This window comes from Gobio gobio, assembly GCF_949357685.1.
Source record: "Gobio gobio genome assembly, chromosome: 19".
NCBI lineage: Eukaryota > Metazoa > Chordata > Actinopteri > Cypriniformes > Gobionidae > Gobio > Gobio gobio.
Window position 1 is genome coordinate 15,745,869 of NC_137112.1, and position 19,509 is coordinate 15,765,377.

The 19,509-nt window shown below is 37.8% G+C and overlaps 1 protein-coding gene across 1 annotated transcript in view; it reads left to right on the plus strand.

Annotated features, from left to right (window-relative positions):
* Positions 1 to 12,223: 12,223 nt before the first annotated feature.
* syn2b (synapsin IIb) overlaps positions 12,224 to 19,509 on the plus strand; it is a 115,324-nt gene continuing 108,038 nt past the window's right edge. The window contains exon 1 of the mRNA XM_079844979.1: positions 12,224 to 12,785. Coding sequence (XP_079701105.1) covers positions 12,424 to 12,785 — 362 coding nt within the window. The 5' untranslated portion in view covers positions 12,224 to 12,423. The remainder of the gene's footprint in view (positions 12,786 to 19,509) is intronic.

Below are 19,509 nucleotides of genomic sequence, written 5' to 3' on the forward strand. Positions count from 1 at the left end.
ACTAGGGAGCTGATTGAGACACATCCATAATTTCTCTGTCTTTATAGTTGTGGTGTGGAATCTATGCTTGTTTCCGCCACAAATAATAAATAATAAAGGTAATTCTGACTTTATATCTCATAATTCTGACTTTATATTACACAATTCTGACTTTATATCTTGCAATTTTTGACTTTATATCTCACAATTCTGACTTTATATCTCACAATTCTGACTTTATATCTCACAATTCTGACTTTATATCTCACAATTCTGACTTTATATCTCGCAACTCTGACTTTATATCACACAATTCTGACTTTATATCACACAATTCTGACTTTATATCACAATTCTGACTTTATATCTCACAATTCTGACTTTATATCTCACAATTCTGACTTTATATCTCACAATTCTGACTTTATATCTCGCAACTCTGACTTTATATCACACAATTCTGACTTTATATCTCACAATTCTGACTTTATATCTCACAATTCTGACTTTATATCACACAATTCTGACTTTATATCTCACAATTCTGACTTTATATCTCACAATTCTGACTTTATATCACACAATTCTGACTTTATATCTCACAATTCTGACTTTATATCACACAATTCTGACTTTATATCACGCAATTCTGACTTTATATCACACAATTCTGACTTTATATCTCACAATTCTGACATTATATAACGCAATTCTTACTTTATATCACACAATTCTGACTTTATATCACTCAATTCTGACTTTATATAACGCAATTCTGACTTTATATCTCACAATTCTGACTTTATATCACTCAATTCTGACTTTATATCACACAATTCTGACTTTATATCACACAATTCTGACTTTATATCACTCAATTCTGACTTTATATAACGCAATTCTGACTTTATATCTCACAATTCTGACTTTATATCTCACAATTCTGACTTTATATCTCACAATTCTGACTTTATATCACACAATTCTGACTTTATATCTCACAATTCTGACTTTATATCACACAATTCTGACTTTATATTTCACAATTCTGACTTTATATCACACAATTCTGACTTTATATTTCACAATTCTGACTTTATATCTCACAATTCTGACTTTATATCTCACAATTCTGACTTTATATCTCACAATTCTGACTTTATATCACGCAATTCTGACTTTATATCACACAATTCTGACTTTATATCACACAATTCTGACTTTATATCTCACAATTCTGACTTTATATCACACAATTCTGACTTTATATCACTCAATTCTGACTTTATATCACACAATTCTGACTTTATATCACACAATTCTGACTTTATATCACTCAATTCTGACTTTATATAACGCAATTCTGACTTTATATCTCACAATTCTGACTTTATATCTCACAATTCTGACTTTATATCTCACAATTCTGACTTTATATCACACAATTCTGACTTTATATCTCACAATTCTGACTTTATATCACACAATTCTGACTTTATATTTCACAATTCTGACTTTATATCACACAATTCTGACTTTATATTTCACAATTCTGACTTTATATCTCACAATTCTGACTTTATATCTCACAATTCTGACTTTATATCTCACAATTCTGACTTTATATCACGCAATTCTGACTTTATATCACACAATTCTGACTTTATATCACACAATTCTGACTTTATATCTCACAATTCTGACTTTATATCACGCAATTCTGACTTTATATCACACAATTCTGACTTTATATCTCACAATTCTGACTTTATATCACACAATTCTGTCTTTATATCACACAATAATGACTTTTATATCACACAATTATGACTTTATATCACACAATTCTGACTTTATATCACACAATTCTGACTTTATATCACACAATTCTGACTTTATATCTCACAATTCTGACTTTATATCACGCAATTCTGACTTTATATCACACAATTCTGACTTTATATCACACAATAATGACTTTTATATCACACAATTATGACTTTATAACTCACAATTCTGACTATATCACACAATTCTGACTTTATATCTCACAGTTCTGACTTCATATCACACAGTTCTGACTTCATATCACACAGTTCTGACTTTATATCTCACAATTTTGACTGTATATAACACAATTCTGACTTTATGTCTCACAATTCTGACTTAATATCTCACAATTCTGACTTTATATCACACAATTCTTACTTTATATCTCGTAATTCTGACTTTATATCTCGCAATTCGGACTTTATATCAGGAAAACGTGTTGCAACAATACTAACAAAATATTTCAGTGTTTTCAGTAACAGCCACTAGAGAGCACTGAGGGATTGAGCGCTGGATTATTTCTTTTTTTGAAAGATGTTTTTCCAGAGTGATGACGTGCCTGATGACAGCACGCAGCAATGTCAACACCAGGATTCATTCACGTGACGATGTTATTATGTTAAGCAGATACAAGGGCTGCGAAAAATATAGTGATTTTGTAATGAGAAAATAGTTTCAATTCAATAAACAAAACCAATATTACTAGTGCTTAAAGAGAATCATCCTCTTGTGTCATGTTTACATAGTGCACATTATAATGTCAAGTGAGAGATAATCTCATCATCATCAAAGCGTCCTCAGAATGGCAGGCGACAGAGAATCTCATAACCTCTAAAACACATTGAATCCCATTGTATAGGTTCTTCATGTTCTCTGTGAGTGTTCAGTGTCGGTGTAGTGCTGTTTGCCTGCAGCAAGCTGACAATGAAGGCTAATTTGAGGGGAATTGCTCATTGCAGGCTCTGATAAGCGAGCTCAGGGACTGATGATTATATGTGCTCAGAGAGGCATCTGGACCTCAGCTCTTTCTCAAGCACCACAATACCCACCAACACAATCTCACACTGTACTGCCAGTTGCCATGGAGATGCATTCACTGCTTATTCCAGTGTTTTCTATGTTTAAAGCAGCCTGTATGAATGGAACATCTAAGGACTGTCGCATCTCACTTTGCCTGCGGTTATAAAGGACACAATGCTTCCCTGATGTCATTTCGGGTAAACACAATGCACTTACAGAATGTGCGCAGGCGACCTCGTAAATATGACATTAAGATTAATAATTAATGCAGCACTTATCGTTAGAGGGAAGCAGAGGATCAGACACACACACTTCAGCAGATAACAGGTTTATAAGCAATATTACAAGAAGCATCTTAATATTTAACACACCCATATGTTCACAGTGCTTGGTTAATATGCAGACGGCCAATATAATCTCCTTTTAAATCTGCATAAATTAATTTTCAACTTTCAAACAGAATGCCTATGCTATAAACTTGCACATTCAAAATCAATTTGCAAAACAAGATGTCACTAAAGATATTAGTTTTGTATGGGAAATTATATAAGATCCTATTAAATACAAATAAAAACAAGAAAATGAATAGGATACTATATGAATCAGAATGTATTGTAAAATGCATGAAGTTTTAGGGAGAAATGCAATCAAAATCTACTTTCCATTTTGACATTTATACATAAATTTAATAGAGGGCTATAGAATAAAAAGAATCACATTTCTGTGTACTGCACAGCAATATTTACACCAAATATCCTAGATTTGTAATACCACACAAAAATGTTGGATATGCATAATGATAAAACGAAAATACTTGACAAGCACAAGAGTTTAAATCTTTGAGGCATAAATGAATAGATAATTGAAAGCTATGAATCGCAAACGAACTCTTATGCAATTGTCTGTCATATCTTCAGCAGAAGCCTTAGAGAAATATATGTGCTTCCAAACCTGTTCTCAAGCACTTTTAAAAGGGTTCTATTATGCTCATTTATCGGTTCATAATTTTGTTTATGGGGTCTACTAAAATACTTCTACATCGTTTAAAAACTCATTATTTTCCTTATATTTTTCATTGTTGCAGCACCTTTTTTCTTCCTCTGTCTGAACGCTCTGGTTTTAGTTTTAGTTTCGGTTTCTTTAAAACCTGCCTTCTGAAAAGCCCGGTCTGCTCTGATTGGTCAGCCGGCCCCAAACTGTTGTGATTGGTCTGCAGCTTAGTGCAAGTGATTGAAATGTAACGCACCTTTACCATTAATTACAGAAAAAAATGTGATTTCATGGGTTTCACATCATGTATCGTGTGATTTCATGTGTTTCACATGTGATCTCGTGTTTCACATCATGTGTTTCCAGGGCTCTCAAGTTTTGAACTGAGTTCAGAGTGAGATTTTGGCGATGGCATCAGGGGTTTGGGTGGGGACGAGGTTCTGATCTGAAAAATGACACTAATTTGTATAAATAAATAAATAATTTTTATTTTATTTTATTTAATTCAACATTTATGTGTGTGTGTGTGTGTGTGTGTGTGTGGGCATAGTATTAATTCTTGCATTTCTCTATTTCAAAGATGTCAGGGAAGAGGCAAATTAATAATCCATAATAATTTGTAATATATATATATATATATATATATATATATATATATATATATATATATATATATATATATATATATATATATATATATATATATATATATATATTTTTTTTTTTTTTTTTTCAGAATGTACTGTGTTGTAAATATAATTTATTCTTAAGCTATAGTCTCACCAGTGTTCAATCAGCTTTGAGATATTTAAATCTGCATATCTTTGATATATATATCTTTTTCCCATAATCTTATTAAATATAGGCTATGCTTCAGCTTTCATTTTATATTCTTAAATTTGATCTATAAATTACATTAGAATAAGACACTGTATGGATGTTGCCAATTAAATAAAATCATTTACACTGAAAAATGTTATGAGATTGTTTTAAATATTTTTGAATATACAAATAAGAAATGTTGGAAAAAAACACATTAAACTAAGCAGAATGTAAACGTTGTTGTTGCGGGAATATCTAAATCTTACCCGGATACAGCAATGCTATTTTCTGATTGGCTGTTCGATAGCTATATTTTTTATTTGATTGGCTGGTGCGTGGCAGGGCCTTCTGAACTCTATGTGGAACTCACTTGATTCCTCTTCATACAGTTCATAGCGGTGCAACTTGGTGGGCATTATCCTGGAAATTTCTCTGCGCGAGAAATACAAAGTGAGAAGGGGTTGAAATGCATGTGTCTCACGCCCAATGCGTGAGACTTGAAAGCCCTGTGTTTCACATCAGTGTTTCACATATCATTTCATGCATTTAATATCATGTTTCACATGTTTTTCACATGTTATTTCATGTTTCACATGGGAATTTTACATTTCACGTCATTTCACGTGTTTCACATCATGTTTCACATCATGTTTCACATCATGTTTCACATGTGATCTTGTTTCACATCATGTGTTTCACATGTCGATTCATGTTTCACAGGAATTTTATGTTTCACATGTCATTTCATGTGTTTCACATCGTTTCACATGGGAATTTTACGTTTCACATGTCATTTCACGTGTTTCACATCATGTTTCACATATGATCTCGTGTTTCACATGTTTCATGTGGGAATTTTACGTTTCACATGTCATTTCACGTGTTACACATATTGTGTTTCACATGTGACCTCATGTATTTCACATCATGTTTCACATGTCATTTCATGTGTTTCACGTGACCTTGTGTTTCACATCATGTGCTTCATGTGGGAATTTTACGTTTCACTAGTCATTTCACGTTTCACATCATGTGTTTTAACATATTTTCACATCAGTTTGAGCCCCAAGTCCAATAATGATAGTTTTACATTTTATGTAATTTCATGTGTTTCACATGTGATCTCATGTGTCATGTAATTTCATGTTTCACATCATGTGTTTCACGGAATCTCGTGTTTCACATCATGTGTTTCACGTGGGAATTTCCAGTGCGTCTTTTTCATTGTCTACATGGATATTAAAATCACCAACAATTAGTGCTTTATCTGCAGACAGAACTAACTCTGATAGAAAATCAGCAAATTCTTTGGTAAAGTCTGTTTTGTGGCCTGTATACAGTAGCCAACACAAATGTTAAACGGGATTTATCATTTATACTACATAGCGTTACATAAAGCACCAAGAATTCAAGAGGGGAAAACCTGTTTGATGTTCTAATCGGAACGGAAGAGCGGTTTTTAGATCCGCGACTATGCTGTCTCACAATGACCCAGTTGCCCTCCTGCGCCGGGCCCTGCAGCCGGAACCGAACAATGTACAGAGTTCACTAAGCTATTCGCATCCAAATCAGTGTCTAAAGCTGTTACATTCTCACTACTCTCAGATCAAGTCTGGATGCGTGTCTCTAATTCTGAAATCTTCTCCGTCAGCCTGACTATCTCCTTACATTTATCACAAGTGAAGCCCTGTTCGCCAATGGAGAAGGCAATGCTAAACATACTACATGTAGTGCAAGTGACAATGATGGGAGAAGATGACATGGCTTGCCGTGTTTGTTGATTAATCCAATTTACCACAGTTGTTTGCTGGACACTATTTACTAATCCAACTCACCACGGTTGTTTAATGAACTCAGAAACAGGAGACCCGGATGCAGAGATGACAAGCTAACAGGCTAGCGAAATGCTAATGTGTGATGGTGATTTAGATTAAAAGCTAGCGGTGTCAAATTTAACGTGATAGCCAATATTTAAACAATATATGGTGATGAGTAAGTTATCATGTGTAAGTTGTCATGTGTTTCACATCATGTGTTCTTGTGTTTCACATCATGTGTTTCACATGTCATTTCATGTGTTTCACGTGTTTCACGTGTTTCACATCATGTGTTTCACATCATGTGTTTCACATGTCATTTCATGTGTTTCACGTGTTTCACATCATGTGTTTCACATCATGTGTTCTCATGTGTTTCACATCATGTGTTTCACATGTCATTTCATGTGTTTCACATGTGTTCTCATGTGTTTCACATGTGATCTGTGTTTCACATCATGTGTGTCACATGTTTCACATGTCATTTCATGTTTCACATGTGATCTCATGTGTTTCACATCATGTTTCACATCATGTTTCACATGTAATTTCATATGTTTAACATGTGTTATCATGTGTTTCACATGTGTTTTCATGTGTTTCACATGTCATTTCATGTTTCACATGTGTTCTCATGTGTTTCACATCATGTGATATCATGTCACATCACATTATCTCATGTGTTTCACATCATGTGTTTCACGTGGGAATTTAATGTTTTACATGTAATTTCATGTTTCTCTTCATGTGTTTCACGTGATCTCATGATGTGACACACATGAGATCACGTGAAACACATGATGTGAAACACAAGATCACGTGAAACACATGAAGAGAAACATGAAATTACATGTAAAACGTTAAATTCCAACATGAAACATATGATGTGAAACACATGAGATCACGTGGAACACATGATGTGAAACACATGAGATCACGTGAAACATGATGTGAAACACACAAGATCAAATGTGAAACACATGAAATGACATGTGAAACACAAGATGTGACACACATGAGATCACGTGAAACACATGATGTGAAACGTGTTTCACATGTTATTTCATGTGTTTCACATTTGATCTCACGTGTTTCAAATCATGTGTTTCACCTGGGAATTTAACGTTTTACATGTAATTTCATGTTTCACATCATTTGTTTCCCAAGTGATCTCCTCATATGTTTCACATCATGTGTTTCACATGTCATTTCATGTGTTTCACATGTTCTCATGTGTTTCACATGTCACTTAATGTGTTTTACATGTGTTCTCATGTTTCACATCATGTGATATCGTGTCACATCATGTGTTTCATATGTCATTTCATGTGTTTCACATTTGATCTCGTGTTTCACATCATGTGTTTCACGTGATCTCATGTGTTTCACATCATGTATTTCACATGGGAACTTAACGTTTTACATGTATTTTCATGTTTCACATCATGTGTTTCACATGTGCTCTCATGTGTTTCACATGTGCTCTCATGTTTCACATCATGTGTGTCACATGTTTCACATGTCATTTCATGTTTCACATGTGATCTCATATGTTTCACATCATGTGTTTCACATCATGTGTTTCACATCATGTGTTCTCATGTGTTTCACATCATGTGTTTCACATGTCATTTCATGTGTTTCACATGTGTTCTCATGTGTTTCACATGTGATCTGTGTTTCACATCATGTGTGTCACATGTTTCAACGTCATTTCATGTGTTTAACATGTGTTCTCATGTGTTTCACATGTCATTTCATGTTTCACGTCATTTCATGTGTTTTACATGTGATCTCATGTGTTTCACGTCATGTGTGTCACATGTTTCACATGTGTTCTCATGTGTTTCACATAATGTGTTCTCGTGTTTCACATCATTTGTTTCACATGTCATTTCATGTGTTTCACATCATGTGTTCTCATGTGTTTCACATCATGTGTTCTCATGTGTTTCACATCATGTGTTCTCTTGTGTTTCACATCATGTGTTCTTGTGTGTTTCACGTCATTTCATGTGTTTCAAGTCATTTCATGTGATCTCATGTGTTTCACATGTCATTTCATGTGTTTAACGTGTTCTTGTGTGTTTCACGTCATTTCATGTGTTTCACGTCATTTCATGTGTTTCACATGTGATATCGTGTTTCACGTCATGTGTGTCACGTGTTTCACATGTGTTCTCATGTGTTTCACATAATGCGTTCTCGTGTTTCACATAATTTGTTTCACATGTCATTTCATGTGTTTCACATGTGTTCTCATGTGTTTCACATGTGATCTCGTTTTTCACATGTGTTTATGTGGGAATTTTACATGTCATTTCATTTGTTTCACATGTGATCTCATGGGTTTCTCACAGTAATTTACATGAGATTCACACAAAAATGTCACATTTCCCATGTTCAAAAACGCATTTCACGTGTACTCCATATATTTCACATGTGCTTTTAACATGTTTTCTCATCAGTTTGAGCCACCAGTCCAATAATGACAGTCAAGAAGAACCTTAGCACTTCTAACTCAAACAGGCCCTACCCCTTTATTCTGCGTATTAACTATTTAAATTAGGAATATTGTGACGTGTTGTTTTCCGGAAGAAACTCAAGACAATGGAGGCATTTCAGGAGTTCAGAAACACTGACACTGATATAGAGAGTAACACATTAGAGCAACATTACACACTAAAGAAAGATCAACATGGATAAAAGAACAATAGATCCTCTTTAATATCAAAAAGCGTAAATATATGAAATGAAGAATGCAATTTCCGATTATTTTTTATCACAGTCTAGTCATATGTGCATGTATGTTCAGCATCTTATCTGCATTACAACCCAATGATGAGCTAATCAGAAGTCTGCGTCTAAATGTGGTTGAGCGCCACATGATGTTGTGCTATTTTTTCCCCACCACGAAAAATTGAGGCCAGTATGAGCTTAGCATGACGGCACAGCTCACTGATTCACACCTCCAGCGTTGCTGCAGAATAAACTGCAAATACGTCGTGACTTCATTCTCCTGCCTCATAGAAAGACGCCGGGAGCCGTCGTCACTCACACACTGAACACGTCACCGTTTGTTTCTCTAACAGTTGTTTCTTGTATCAGTTGTGCACAAATGAGCTGTTCTCCAACAATCTGCAACATCTCATTTGGATTCATCGCTCTAATTACACAAGACACAATGTAATTATGTTCATATTCGTTATCATTTTTCCTGTTTGCCTTAGTTGTTCCCGCTGGGCTTCACACAGAAATCTAATTTAGCCTGAGAACATTTGATGAGTAAACCTTCTATTTAACCCTTTCTCGCTCTAATAGTTAATTCACAGTTACCCCTTTTGCTGTCAAATGCCACTGTTGATTATGATCACACTCTAAAAAATCTTGGGTTATTTTTTTTCTTCCCAAATCGGGGGTGGGTTGAGCCATTTAGGTCATTTTTTTAATGGGGGTTATTTTTTCAGTCTTTTGTGTCACCAGATCCTGGTTCAGACGTAACCACCCAGTGTTTGGGTAGTTTTTGTGTTACCCAGCTCCTGGGTCAGATGTAACAACCCAGTGTTTGGGTAGTTTTTGTGTAACCCAGATTCTGGGTCAGACGTAACCACCCAGTGTTTGGGTAGTTTTTGTGTTACCCAGCTCCTGGGTCAGACGTAACAACCCAGTGTTTGGGTAGTTTTTGTGTAACCCAGATTCTGGGTCAGACGTATCCACCCAGTGTTTGGGTAGTTTTTGTGTTACCCAGATCCTGGGTCAGACGTAACAACGCAGTGTTTGGGCAGTTTTTGTGTTACCCAGCTCCTGGGTCAGACGTAACAACCCAGTGTGTTTAGGTAGTTTTTGTGTAACCCAGCTCCTGGATCGGATGTAACAACCCAGTGTTTGGGTAGATTTTGTGTTACCCAGCTCCTGGGTCAGAAGTAACAACCCAGTGTTTGGGTAGTTTTTGTGTTACCCAGCTCCTGGGTCAGACGTAACAACCCAGTGTTTGGGTAGTTTTTGTGTTACCCAGCTCCTGAGTCATACGTAACAACCCAGTGTTTGGGTAGTTTTTGTGTTACCCAGCTCCTGGGTCAGACGTAACAACCCAGTGTTTGGGTAGTTTTTGTGTTACCCAGCTCCTGGGTCAGACGTAACAAACCAGTGTGTTTGGGTAGTTTTTGTGTAACCCAGCTCCTGGGTCAGACGTAACAACCAAGTGTTTGGGTAGTTTTTGTGTTACCCAGCTCCTGGGTCAGATGTAACAAACCAGTGTTTGGGTAGTTTTTGTGTTACCCAGCTCCTGGGTCAGACGTAACAACCCAGGGTTTGGGTAGTTTTTGTGTTACCCAGCTCCTGGGTCAGACGTAACAAACCAGTGTGTTTGGGTAGTTTTTGTGTAACCCAGCTCCTGGGTCAGACGTAACAACCCAGTGTTTGGGTAGTTTTTGTGTTACCCAGCTCCTAGGTCAGATGTAACAAACCAGTGTTTGGGTAGTTTTTGAGTTACCCAGCTCCTGGGTCAGACGTAACAACCCAGTGTTTGGGTAGTTTTTGTGTTACCCAGCTCTCATGGGTCAGATGTAAGGGGTCTGGGTTAGGGGTTGAGTTATTTATCGCAGGCTTTTTGCGACCTCTTCAGGAGAGAGCAGTGGAGGTCCATCAAATTGGTGCATGGCTTCAGTAAAATACAGGTTTGTGTACATTTTATTTTTTTCTATAAATTTGTTATTGTGCGGTATATCATTTAGTTTTATGCAAAGCAACATACAGGGGCGCGATGTGAGTCACCTAAACGAGTGCCACGTTGGTCTTTTCACTTGATGGAAACGCCTGATGCCTTGCATGACATTTTATGATTTAAATACTTATGATGTTAAAATATGTCCTCAGAACTGTACACTGAGCTTATGGAGCCAGGCACCGCATATTCGTCTACGAAAGAAACGCAGGGCGGTGGTCTGAAGTTAGAAGTTCTCCTGCTGAACACGACACAAGCTCCCGCACGAGATCCAGCGCCGTTATGGTAGAAACAGACAACAGAGACTGGACGATTACACTTGAATTACTTCTAAATGTTTAATTTTTACCTCTAATATTTGTTAAATGAGCTTAAATGTTGGCAATATGAACATGTCAATCTAAAATATGCTATACTATAAAATATTATTTAAAATAAAGGAGTTATCATGCAAGCCAGTGGTGTGGAATGTTTAAAAAAATGTTTAGAGGATTTAAGTTAATCCGTAGACATTAATTCATGTATGAAGTAAAAACTAAATAATAATAAGCTAGTATTATAGTAAAAATGAATCAACTATGCTGGGTAAAATGAACCCAACATGTGTTCTGTCCTATATTTACCCAGGCCTTGGGTTAAAAATCTTGTGTTTTTTAGAGTGCACAATTCCTCACCCTCCATTTTGTTTGTATTTCCTGAAACGGATAACACAGGCTTGCCATATTGAGCTCCTGTACAAACGATGGCACAGGATCAATGTTTAGAAGACGCTCCATCTGCAGACCTATCACTCCATCCCTCTGCCTCCTTCCAGTCCCAGCGTCGCCTGACCAGGGTCTGCAGGTCATTCCAGGGAGCAGAGGGAGGGAGAGACTCATGGGAAGGGGGGGATTGCAGTAGGAGCTCCCCTCCTTCCATGCATATTCATTGGAAACCCCGTTCAGCAGCTGCGGTACAACGTAGTACGGCCACGTAAGCAATGATGTAGGAGATCGTGAGGGACTAGGGGGAGGGGGAGTGTGTGAGAGGAGAGCGAGCAAGGGAGGGAGGGAGCGGAGACACAGGCAGAGTGTGAGCATCTCTTCCTGGCATTCGAGCTGTCAGTGGAGGAAGACGGAGAAATTCAACAGCAATATCAACACCGCACTCTTGACAAGCAGCACAAGAGCTGGGCCAAAACGAGGCGATTGACACGACTGACACCTCGACATCCAAGAGCTATAACCTTCACTAGCCAGAGCCATGAACTTCCTGCGGCGTCGCCTCTCTGACAGCAGCTTCATCGCCAACCTGCCCAATGGCTACATGTCGGATCTCCAGAGGCCTGACCCACCTCCACCGCCTCCTCCCACCGCTGGCACCAAAGCTCCTGCCGGACCGGCTCCTGCCCCGTCAGCCCCTCCTGCGGCCAAATCCCCCACCGCTTCTCCGGCGCCCGAGCGGCGGCCACAGCTAGCCCAATCCACCGGCTCGGGATTCTTCAGCTCCATCACCAATGCGGTCAAGCAAACCGCCGCTTCGGCAGGACTTGTGGAGCAGAGTCCCGCGGCGGTGTCGCGCAAGTTCAAGATCCTCCTGGTCATCGACGAACCCCAACACGAGTGGTGAGTTCACTTGCATTGAGCCAGACTTGTTGATTGTGGACGATTGCATGCATGAACAACCAATAAGTTTGCACCGTACTCTTGTTTTAAAGGTTCACAGCACGTCTCAGTGTTTGGTTTTCTTCACAAAATGGGCTGATTGCATTCATAAGTTGATTGATGCCTTGAAGAGCGTCTTTATTATCAGATGGCTGCATGCAAACAGGCTTGATTTACAGCACCGTTTGTCAAGACGTGACTCTACATCACAATTCCACCCTTTTATTCTGATTGGCCTGTGACTGAGATGCATCACTGATGATGAAAGGTCAGGATGCTCGAATTTCTCCATCTTTTGCAGTGTTGACCTCCAAGCCAATCCTAATGGCTGATTATGAAATGCCCAGGGGTACGGTCACGGTGGCTAGTCTCCACGCCATTGCTGCGATTGATTGTCTTGGAAAAACCCCGTCCAACTGCACCTGATGAATGCTCAGGGTACATTACATTAATGAGCTTAGCGCTTTAATTAATGCGCTCCAGAAGACCAGCTCAGGTATTTATTCACAGGCTTTGCATAATAAAAAACCAGAGGAGTTGAGGAATCACACCTTACTCTTCCCCTAGTTACACACATGAATATTTCAGTGGCGTTCCTCCAGGGGAGTCAGCGTGCAGTCGCTCTAAGAAAGCAAAGCCAACTGTTTTTTTATATATTGATTTTTCCTACGCTGGAAGAGCCATAAGGGTCAATAGGACTGACTTAGGAAGTCAGTGCTTTTACTGTAATAGAAGCAAGCCTAATTAGAAACATGTTTTGCATTCATTTTGCATTTTACTCACTTTCATGCTAATTCAAGCTTGTTGGATGTGTGCAGCACATTGCATATTAGGAGATGTGCAGAAAATAATGACTTACAATAATATCTCATCCCTCTGCATTTCACATGATCGCCCGCGTTTAAGTCCCAGCGTTAAGTGAGAATTTATTAATTATTGAGGGTTATTGGTGATCTGGAGAGCATTTTCTCTGAGCGAGGATGACACAAACAGGAAGCTTACATAACCGTCGGCTTCCATCTTCTGTGTGATCTGTCCAGTCCTCTAAGAAAAAGACCAGGCTTTATTTCCCACAAGACTGTGTGCTTTTCAAGGTGTCTCTCATGCTGGAGATTTGATGTGATTTACTAAATCGGTCATAAAAAAAATCCAGAATATTTCAGACTGCTGAAGAATTGGGAGTTTTCAGTTACATATCAGTTTTCTGAAACAGCCCCAAGCCTACCAGAAAGAGGGAGAAATCCCGGTGGGATGTGGGAATGCACGGCGCTCAGTTCTGCCCTTGAGTCTCCTCTGTGTGGATCCAGAGAGAGTGGAGTGAGGCCAGTCATGTGTTGTAGTAATGAAAAGGGACATGGTGAATCAGCACAGTGAGCCCGAGGCTGACGTCTGAGCGCGCTGTGTGGTGTGAGGATGCTGTTGTAGATGGGGATGCAAAATGTCGACATGCAGGATAGATATTTCTTGCAATTATCTTTATGCATGTGTGTTAACTGTCTCCCAGCCAGTGTTTTGTTTATAAGGTGCCAGCTAGCATTTTTTATTATATTCACAAAACTTCAATGGCCCTCAGCTGTGGTGTAATGTAACAAAGTAATACTACCTTGTCACAGTACTTGACGATTTTTTAGGAGTACTTTACTTGAGTTTTTATTTTGGCAGCGGCTATTTGGAAGCGATAAATTATATTTACAACATGTAATGTAGCAGTTCTTTGCAATATGTGAAAATAGTAATTTATACTTTATTTTGACAGATACATACTTTTTGCACCTCAGTATTGTTGTACATTAACAGGATGCAATAATAACAGAGTGTAAATGATTATATTTATTAAAATAATTAAATGGATGCCGCCTTAATGGGACAATAAAAGCCCTCCCTACACCGACCCCTAACCCTACCCAATAAATACTTTTATTATTATTATTATTATTAAACATTTCGTTTGGCACTTTATTTCCACTTTAAGTTCCACTTTTCTTAATTTTTAATGAAAGTAAATGCCTTTCCGATGTCTTACGTGATGGGAAAAGAGAGAAGAGCGAGCTCTGCAAAAGGCGAATTCGAACCCGGGTCAATCGCGTCAAAACCAAGATCCTTGAGACTTACGTTTAACTGACTTCACCGTTGAAGATATTGAAGAACACCCGTCAATTTTTTAATCTTGTTTTTTCCAACCAGGCAATGTTAGGCGGAGCCAGTGCGAATAGCACTAGCCAACAAGGCACACTATTTGCACTCGGTGTAAATCGATACTTTTACACAGTTTTATTTTTCTGTCAACTTTTACTTTTACTCAACTACATTTCCTAAATAAAATGTATACTTTTACTCCGATGCATTTTCCAAAATGCATTTTCCAAAATAAAGTCGGAGGAACGCAGACTGCAAGCAAGCATGCGCAAAAAAGTGCTCGCACAACCTCGGTTGATTTCATTTTCCGGGTTGTGTCCATTGCTAAAGCGTCTGAGAAGGATCTGATGGTATTATACAGTACGAGAGCGATCTCTAGAGGCAGAATAAAAACTCACTGATGCCTCATTGAGTTTGTTTTGACAGCAAAGCGGCATGTTATACAGTTCACTACAGTACATGTTTTCATATCACTATAAAGTCATAAGTTTGTTGACTAGATGCAGCATTCTTCTTCACGATGTGTGACGTCATCACGTTGGAAAGGTCATGTGACGTAGGTGCCGAAAAAAAAAAATCTCATGGTTTCCTCTAACTTTAAAATTGTCCGACATCGTTTTTTTACCTTTATTGTGGTAAAGGGCGTTTGATTTAGTCTTTGCACGTTTGTTTTAACAATGGGTCGGTACTTCCATCTACGTCTCGTGACCTTTCCGACGTGATGACGTCATACACCGTGAAGAAGAACAACACCGAAGTCGCACATTTGAGGATAAAAAGTATATAAATGTTTATTTTTCTTTAAAATGGCCCATGGTTTGGCTAGATAAGACCCTATTCCTCAGCTGGAATCATGCAGAGCCTCTGAAGCCTTTCGTTTGAAACTGTATTGATTTGGACCTTCAACCGTTGGTTGCCATTGAAGTCCGTTATGTGGAGAAAAATCCTGGAATGTTTTCCTCAAAAACCTTTTTTTTCGACTGAAGAAAGAAAGACATGAACATCTTGGATGAGATGGGGGTGAGTAATTTTCATTTTGAAGTGAACTAATCCTTTAAGGCACTTGTTTGTGCAAATTTCATTTATATCACTAGTGTCTATTTATGCTATAAGTACAAACAGGCAGAGGCTATTTACATTAACTCTGCCCACTGACATCTGATTGGGTAAGACAACATTTATGGAAGACAGTGGATTGTCATCAGCAGCAATAGCGTAGGGGTAAGGTGTGGCAGAAAATTTTCAGATCGACCAATGTTTGAATCTGCCTTTTACCGAACTCGCTGTACTCCCTTTCCCTGTCACATTTCAGATCAGAGAGGCATTTATCTTCAATAAAAATGAAGAAAATATTTGAAAAATGGAAACAAAATGTCTAGGGTTAGGGGTCTGAGTAGGGAGGGCTTTATTGTCCCAATAAGGCAGTAATAAATATAATTATTTAACTCTGTTATTATCTCTGTTATAGCATGCCATGTTCTGAACTCAGACACTGCTGTGATTTCCTGAGCTCTCGTGTCTATGGCTAAATTGCAGGCTTACAGATGAGTTACACAGATGTGTTCAGTAAAATAATGAATGTTGAGGATCTAAACTTTCAGACAAAACCTGATCCGTTTGATCAGTCTGTGCCGCTCAGATCAAGCGCAGGTGTTGTGGTGCAATCTGTGTCTCTGAACACGTGGTATATTAATCCTAGAGTAATTTAATCATGTCTTCTGACCTTATTTAACTCAATCAGCATATGCCTCCATATCCAGATCTGCTGAACATCAACACAAACACAGCACAACACCGGGAAAAACGAATGCCTGTAAAAGCTTCAGGTAAAACATATGGGTTAGTAGCTAATGCACACAAAATATCACTTTTAGGAATGACTTATGGGTCAGCAAATTGCTTCTGTACACTCTAAAAAAAAAGGCTCGTAATCATAGGGGAACCTTTTTTAGTGCTATATAGCACCAATTTTGGTGCTTCAGTGGTTTTTCAGCGGTTCTTCAGAGGTGCTATATAGCACCTTAGTCAAAGAACCGGTGAAGAACCTCTGAAGAACCGCTGAAGAACCTCTGAAGAACCGCTGAAGAACCACTGAAGCTCCAAAATTGGTGCTATATAGCACTAAAAAAGGTTCCCCTAGGATTACGAGCCAAGAACCATTTTTGGGGCAATATAGAACCTTTTTTTTTTTAGAGTGTAGTGTTTGAGCAGTAATATTTTCTTATGAAATAAAAGTAAAAGCGGTGATATTTATTCTGGTAACACTTTACAATAAGGTTTAATTTGTTAACATTTACTAATATATTAATGAATCTTTATTTTGAGGTGTCATTGTTACAGTGTAATTTATATATTTAAGTACTGAATAATATTAATGAACTACCTGTACTTACTATAGGATTAGGGTTTGGTTGAGGGTTAGTTGCATGTAATTATGCATAATTTACTGTTATTACAGGGTTCCCACTCGTCCTGGAAAACCTGGAAAATTTATGACAAATTTTCCAGTCCTGGAAAAACTTGTTGTTGTCCTGGAAAGTAAAAAAAAAAAGAAGAAGAAGAGTTTATCACTGGCCCAAAACAACCTGCTACCATTGGTTGTAGAAATTTGCGATGTTCAGGAAAGCTTTAAGGAGTTTTGACATGTGAGAGGAGATGATATTCCCTTGATGCTGACACTGGTAAAGAAAACAATCTGTCATAATGTATGATTAAGAGCTCATATTAATAACTGATTTTATAGTAAAGTCATGGCAATAAACTCTGAACACTTGGTTCTACTACTGAATAAAAATAAAAAAGGTAATTGCAACTTTTTATATCACAATTCAAAAAAATTGCGCAGTTGCAAGTTTACATAATTGTTATATAAACTCGCAATTGTGTGCTATAAAGTCAAAATTGTGAATTCTGACTTTTTTCTCGCAATTTCCAGTTTATATATTGTAATTCTTACACTCTCAAAAAAAAAAAGGTTCTATATGGCACCAAAAATGGTTCTTGGCTCGTAATCATAGGGGAACCTTTTTAAGTGCTATAGCCCCAATTTTGGTGCTTCAGTGGTTCTTCAGCGGTTCTTCAGCGGTTCTTCACCGGTTCTTTGACTAAGTTGCTATATAGCACCGCTAACTATGGTGCTATATAGCACCGCTACCATATACAGAACATGTTAAGATATGGTGCTATATAGCACCAAAAGTGGTTCCTCTATGATTACGACCAAGAACCATTTTTGGTGCCAAATAGAACCTTTTTTTTTATAGAGTGTACTACTTTTCTCAGAATTGTGAGATCAAAACAAATTGAGAGTTATAAAGTCCAATTCTGAGGAAAAAATACTTTTTGTCTCAGAATTGCAAGTTTATATCTCACAAATCTAACTTTATAATTTGCAATTGCTAGTTTAGATCTCACAATTCTGAGAAAAGTAGTAAGAATTACAAGATATAAACTGGCAATTGCGAGTAAAAAGTCAGAATAGCGGTGTCATGATTCCCCTTCATCCCGGACTCTCATTCCATCAAAGACTACATTACCCAGAATCCTTTGCCCAGACTCAGCGCTCATTGTTTACACCTGTGTCTCATTTACCTTATTTCCTCTGCCTATATCTAGCCTGTTCACCCTGTCATTCACTGCAAGGTTTTGTATGTTGTTGCACTGCATCTCTCAGCGTTTCCCTGGTTCTTGTCTATTGGTTTTTTGGATTTCTGGCCTGTAGTGATGGGCAGACCGAGGCTTCGTGAAACACTGAACTTTTTTGGTCATGAAAAATTAAGATGAATTAAATAAATAAAGCCACAATGTGTCACATTTCTCATATAAAATTTTTATTAAAAAATATTAATTACTCTGCCGTTGAAGGACTTAGCCGACTTCTTTTTTTACATATAAATTCTCCAGCCTTTGAAAAAAATCATCTCAAAAGGGACACTTGTTGCTGGCATGCACAAATGTTTTTTAGCGAGTACATACAAATTAGGGAAAATTACTGCTCTTTCTATCCAATAAGTTAATGGATCATGCGTTCTGGGCAAAAACGCATCTTTGAGGTTCTTTTTCACTTCTACTGTTTCATCAGCTGTATCGCCTGGGTTTCACGGCTATCAAACGGTTCCCATTAACTGTCCTGGGTATCTGTGATGTTGATGATGATGGGCCTGATGTTGACATTTGCGGCTCTGAATGAAAATTAAAACAATAATTAGTTACAAAGCATAAACTGGCAGCATATATGAAGTATAAGTTACATAATTATTCAGATGACATATCTCCATAAAGTTAGATAAAGACTGAAACTGCTCACCAGGAGTTGCTGTGTTTGAACGCATCAGCAAAGCGCACTCCATGTTCTTTTCAGCCTCCTGGGCTTTGGCAGGATTTCAAAAGCCACATTTTTGAACCTTGGGTCCAGCAGTCAAATCGTAACCCCCCCCCCCCCCCTTTTTTTTAGCATATTAAAATATTTCTCAGAATCAAACGTGTTCGAAAGACCAAACATGTCCGAAAGAAACGGTTCTCGATTCTGTACTGATGATCCGGTAGTACG